Genomic DNA, 6,258 nt, shown 5'->3' with positions numbered 1-6,258 from the left:
ATAACTCTCTCTAAATACACAAATTGTCATTTAAGTATTTCACAAATATCAAACAAAGACAAACATTTCCCCAAAATGTTCCTTAAAGCAGACATTGGCCATGAAAGGTACATCATCATCACTGGTCAATACCTGGGGATATGTGCACCGCAACTACGACCAGACTTCAGGGGATTACGCACCACAACCTTGTGCTGACCACAGATTTATATACTGGTGCGGACTTTCCCAAAATATGCAAATAAAGGGGCTTTAAAAAAGCTGCTCTGTCAGCCACTGCTTTAGCATAATGGGTTAAAACCTGTTCATTTTAAAATGGATGAGAAGATACATGAATGGGAACAAAAAAATAGATCTGTCTTCATTTTATTGTGAAGAGGTTAACTTTTGGGGATCATTAACAGTGTGCACTGTTTTGTTACATGACAGTAACACAGGTTTTTAAACACTGAGAAAGAATGAAAAAATAGCACTTTATTTCTCATTCAAGCTGCAACTCCACCTTCAACCACAGTAAGGGTTGCAATGGCAGAGTGGTGCTGTTGGTGTTATTCATTGACTCCACGGGCTGAGAAAGTAGCTAGTCAATGTTATTTATGAAGTACTTTTATACAAAATAGGCAGTAGAAATGAGACACCGGGCTTCGTCAGTCTCTAGCTAAGGCAATTCTAAGTGCCCATTTGAGATTTCAGATTGACTGGGCAACCCATCGAGGAGAAAAAAAACGGACTTTTCTTCATTTTATAGCAGGATATCCGTTCAGAAATAATCTGCCCAACATGGTAAAAGTAGGGATGTCCTGATCACATTTTTTGCCCCTGATCCCGATCCAATCTTGAGTATCTGCAGATAAGTCCCAAACCTGTTTTTATTTTTTAGATAACACAGCTGCACTGTGCACATTGTAAGTAGGCTTCTTCAATGAATAGCCTATGCTTGACAGTATGAATAACTGAAAAGCTCTGCAATGCATTAGCCTATTATTGTATGTATTTTACACAATGACAAAACCTCCCTTTAATCTTATTGGTCTTGTCGCTGTCTCAAGGGAACGACTGTCCCTTTAAGAGATTCTCCAGCGTTTTTGCTTCAGTGCAACGTGTGTCTGTGTTAGCTGAATGAACTGTATTTTAGAGTGTCTGTCTTTGTCGTTCGCACATATTCTTGGCAGATCTAGATTCATTAATACGTAAACCATGTTGGATTTTTGCTTGCGCAGCTTTAATTGTCCTTGCAGTGGTGAGTGAGGTTGTAGTAAGCTCTGCATTGCTTTCCTCTCCTCTTCTCCTCCTCACTACTCTGAGCAGGGCGCAGAAACACAGTGTGCTATAACCAAAGGCAAAATACAAAAGTCTCAAACTGAGCTGAAATAAAACAAGTGCTCAGAACTTGGGTAGCTAATGTAAATAAACAATCTCACACTGTGTTTAATTCATGGTGTGTTTGCTCCGTGTTGTTGCATTAAATTAAAACACCTGCGTGATAGTCGACATAAAACAAAGGATCAGATAACTTTATGAGCTAAATATAGCCGATTTGGATCAGTCAAAAAATGCCTTGATCAGCCCTGAGTCCGATGTTTAAGATTGGATCGGGACATCCCTAGTTAAAAGGCTTCTATCTCAAAGTACATGACAAAAAGCTACGTTCAAACAGTATGAATAACATCAGCCTAGTTGGTAAGGCTACAAAACAGTAGCCCACAGATGTCCCAGGCTGTCTATCAGTCACATGACCCTGGTCTATTCCCCAGAGAGTATCCTCTTGACCTGACACCATGTTTGTTGACAACTGCACCTACCAAATCTACATGTTGAGATCAAATGACAACGCAAGCAGATTTAAGATAACATCACTTGAAACTCACTTACCACACATGGAACAGATAATACTACACCATGCCACACCCAACTGACACATATTCCGTCATGCAAGGAGTCAGTTAAGTGTTTATGGCTTGGAGCTGTGTGTGTGTGTGTGTGTGTGTGTGTGTGTGTGTGTGTGTACACTCAGGCAGTCCTTGTCCCCTGCACTGGCACTTGCAGGAAGCCATCTGCCTTTTCTAATTCAGTCCCCGGCATGTGGCAGTAACTTGGTAAGCGGAGATCGAAACGGTGCCCTGCCTTGTTGGAAGCCTTGTCATTAAGGGAGAACAACTTCTCTGCAATGTCGTTGCGCACGACCAGGGCAAAGATCTTAGCTATGTAACGATGCTTTGCAAAAAGCAGATAGAGTTTCTTCCTCCTCCACGCCACATATCTGCAGGGGTTATCTGCATGCAGGGTCACCTGTGGAGGATACAACAGACAGAAGAAAGCTGGTGTCATGTGTGTCCATTAAAGGCCTCAAGTTTATTACAACAACTAATCTTGTAGTTGTAATTTCTGTCACCTGTAAACAACTCCATCGGACTAAATGGCCACCATCTTGGGGTCTGGTATCTAGTTATTATACATCTAATGTGTTAACTATATGCATATTGGATCCCAAAATATATAATTAAAAGCCACTCATCGATTTGCCTTCCCCAGAGTTAAAAAAACAGAAGAACATCAAAAGAACAGAATTTGAAAAAGTTTTCTTGATTCCACTGCAGTTTTTGGCAAATGTTATTGCAACAGGAGGAAACAGTACATTTGTATTTTTTATTATGACCGGTATTGTTTTTTCAGGGCCAATACTGCTACCAATTAGTAGTTAATGAGAACGATAACTGATATTTGGAACTGATGTGCATTTACCAAAACATATTCTGTCAAAATTTAGAATTTGGAATACAACAAACTCCAACACAGAACTTTGTGTAAATGCCTTTAGCGAATGCTTAATCAAAACTGCAACTTTTATTTTTTTATTATTTTTCATAAAGTTCAGTGAAAATTTAAATTAAAAATGAATGAATAAAAACAGCTCCCTGAGGTTTTACAAAATAAAAGTTCCTCCCATGCTGACACTTTCTTTGCATATATTGCAGACCGCCTTGCCTGGTGTTGGTTGAGTGTTATACGCACACTTTTGCATTAATTAATTTTACCGGCAATCATTAGAACAAAATGCTGATTCAGATAATTGTCAAAATACCAAATGTTTGCCCCAATAATCGGCTAGACCAATAATCTGTCGACTGTTAATCATAAATGCTATTTACACCAGATTGCATATAAAGATGGACAACATGACAGCTCACTCAAAGTGTAACTTTTCAATCTGGATCGCCCCCTGGTGTCTGTCTGCAGTATAGGTCATAAAGCCCGCCCCTCCATGTTAGTGAATGGACATAGGCCAAACTAAAAACTCAAACACGCCAAAAAAGTTTTTCCCCATAAATGGTTTCTGTCACTGAAGGTAGTTCTCCTCAGTCTGATGTTTGTTCAAGTGATTGTTTTTTATATCAGTTCAATTTTAATAAGTTAATCAATTCTACAAAAAGGGGATTTTCCGCCATGATCGACAGCTGTGACAGCAAATCCTTGCGCTTGTGGGGGCTACTTGTGATTGGTCAGACGGGTGTTTTGCAGGGTTTTGCATCTTCACTGGTCTCACAATTCGATTTGATTACAATAATCATGTCAACAGGTCAATTGGATTAGATTCCATGATGCATCATAATGTATTGCATCATCAGTTTTCTATATTAGTACACACGGTTACTTTTTCATCAATAAATACAAGCAGTCAGCTAGCTCTGCTCTCCCACAATTCAATAAGAAGTTGCTACCATATGGCACTGGTTGCTACCATACGACGCTGGTTGCTACCAGGAAGTTCTCTTGAACTGAAGAACTTTACTGTCCAGCCGCAGCCAGAAAATCAACAAGTAGTGTTACGTGGCTATAATCGATTATGTGCTGTCACTGCATCGATGCAGAATCGTCCACGTCTGCATCACAATGCATCTTAGAAATGATCATTTTAAACACCCCTTGTGTTTTTGCGGGAACTCTACTGCTACTGTGCAGACTCTGGCTCCGAATGACCTCATAAGCACAATATGGCGGAGGCTGTATTCGGGATATTTTAGCTTCACTTAAGCATAGCCGGAGTACGTTGGGGTTCCTCGTCCATCTTTATATACAGTCTGTGATTTACACCTGTGTTTCTCAGACCATGACATGACAAAAATTGCTGTTGTGCGAAAGATCCATGCAGGTCGATGGCACAAAAAATAATATATATGTATATCAGGCTTTGGATGATGATTTGTTGACCACAACATTAATACAGGATGTGAAGTGGAGCCTCTTCCTTTAGCTGCACATAACGCTGAGTAAGACATTCTTGTTGGGCCACGAAGATCTAAACAAAAATTGTGGTTACATACTTGCTGGCACAGGGTTGAATGAATTGACATTCCTGAGTTATTAACGGCTGAAAAGTTATTTTGCACATGCACATGACTTGACATGGACCTGGAAGACCCCCTCCTCTGATGGTCTGAGAGAGTCCCACTCAGGTGAGTCCAGAAACTGGAACGGGTAGATGTAGTGCAGAAACTCTCCGTTCACTGTCACACGGATTCTGTGGGAGAACAGATGCAAAGTTGATATTAACAAACTCACTTTCAAATGGGAAACACAATAAAATAAAGGGCAGGTCAACAATACACACAAAACCTGCTGCTAAAATGGGACTCAGTTGTAGGGTTTCCATTACAGATTTGCACAAAACTTAAGCTATATTTTTCAAAATTTCGATAAAACATAATTGCAAGATGACTATGTTTCCATTGAGTGATGTTATGCAACTTCTCTCGCGATGTTACGCAACGTTCCTCTTGCGACAACATTCCGTGAAGCACAGCGATGCATGTTGCAAATGAAAACATTAGCAGGTTTATTTTTATTGCAGCCACTTGATAAAACCAATCTAATATCGCGGTCATTACTTTGTTCTGTGTAAGCGTTAAGAAGAGTCTCGGTCTCTTCCTCTATATTTTGTAGAATGTTTTGTAATTGATCCTACTTGTAACTATTTAGGTTAAGTGGCGTTTGGCAACCCTAAAGTCACATTGGCGCCAGCCAGTGTTAGACATCATATGAGCTATAAAAGCAAAAACAGTGTTTCCATTGCAGTTTTGCAAAATACGGCTCTTTCAAATTGCCTTAAACACCTCATGTGAGCGTAAGAACTTTTTTGCGTTAATGTTTTGCTAAAATAAGTAAATATGTTAAAATGATATATGAAACATTAAAACTGTGAGCCTGATTAAAACCTATTTAAAAAATAAATAAATAAAATATAAAATAAAATAAAGTAGAATAAAAGTTCATAAAAAAATAAAAAGTTCAGGTGAAAGCCAAACTAAGAATGCAGGTTCTGAGGGAAAACAGCTGCCAGTTCAGCCTTTCATAACTGCACACTGGAATCAATACAGTTCAGCATGCTATATACCGTATGTTAAGTAGTCTGGCAAATATCTACAGGCTGGCAGTGATTTCTTTCCTTTTATTTATTTATTTATTAAAACCTACCTCTGGTGTTACTTTTTTGTAATTTGATGTGATAAGTGATGTTTTATATCATGTTTTAACTAAAAAAATGACATTGTTGTTTGTGTACTTCTTTTTCAAAGGCCTGTTTTGGGCAATGACAGTCTCTGAAGAAGTCTCTTTTCTTATTATTGTACTACGTATAGGCACTCTGGCGCTGTGAGGAAAAACTCTGTTTTCAGTGTCTCTGTCACTGTGCTGCACCGTCAGTCTGCTGCGATCTATCCATCAGCTGTGTGATCAGCAAAATGTGTCATTTGTTTTTATTAAGCTTACTTGTTTTTGTCTGTTGTACAAAATAGTCAAATTAATCTCTTGGGCTCAGTCACTTTAGTTCATACAGGAATGTGCAGCTCGAACTGCACTCAGTAGTATCCAAATGTGCAAACACCTGACTCAGAGTCTGTATTCAGGTGCGTTTCATTAAAACAAAACTATTTCTGTGCATTTTCAGTATGCACTCTTTAATCAGCTGCTGCATGTTGAATGTTCAGGAAAACACAGGTGAAAGTAGTAAAGACTGTGCACCACAGTGTGTGTGTGTGTGTGCGGTTTGACCTACAACATGATGATAACCTGGTGAGTTGACAGCAACACAGGTCAGTACATCACCTGACTGTTTCATCTCAGCTGTCTTCCGCTTTTGTTTCTTTTGAGCTAAATGACGCCACTACGCTCTGAAGACAGCGCAGCTTCCACCTGACCGAACGTAACCGAACACATGAGCTGTGTGTGTATGTGTGTGTGTGTGTGTGTGTGTGTGTGTGT

At 39.4% G+C, this 6,258-nt stretch overlaps 1 protein-coding gene across 1 annotated transcript; it reads right to left on the bottom strand.

Moving 5' to 3' along the window:
* Positions 1–383: 383 nt before the first annotated feature.
* On the bottom strand, positions 384–4,519 carry LOC121938046 (popeye domain-containing protein 3-like; the record flags this gene model as incomplete). Its single annotated transcript, XM_042481335.1, has 2 exons — positions 384–2,289; positions 4,411–4,519. Coding segments are annotated over 2 exons (388 nt in total), but the record flags the coding sequence as incomplete, so codon positions are not given.
* Between the last annotated feature and the right edge of the window lie 1,739 nt (positions 4,520–6,258).

The sequence above is a fragment of the Plectropomus leopardus genome, unplaced genomic scaffold, assembly GCF_008729295.1.
Source record: "Plectropomus leopardus isolate mb unplaced genomic scaffold, YSFRI_Pleo_2.0 unplaced_scaffold28290, whole genome shotgun sequence".
NCBI classification, from domain to species: domain Eukaryota; kingdom Metazoa; phylum Chordata; class Actinopteri; order Perciformes; family Serranidae; genus Plectropomus; species Plectropomus leopardus.
Note: the sequence above shows the minus strand (reverse complement) of the source record. Positions and strands in the feature narration are given on the sequence as shown.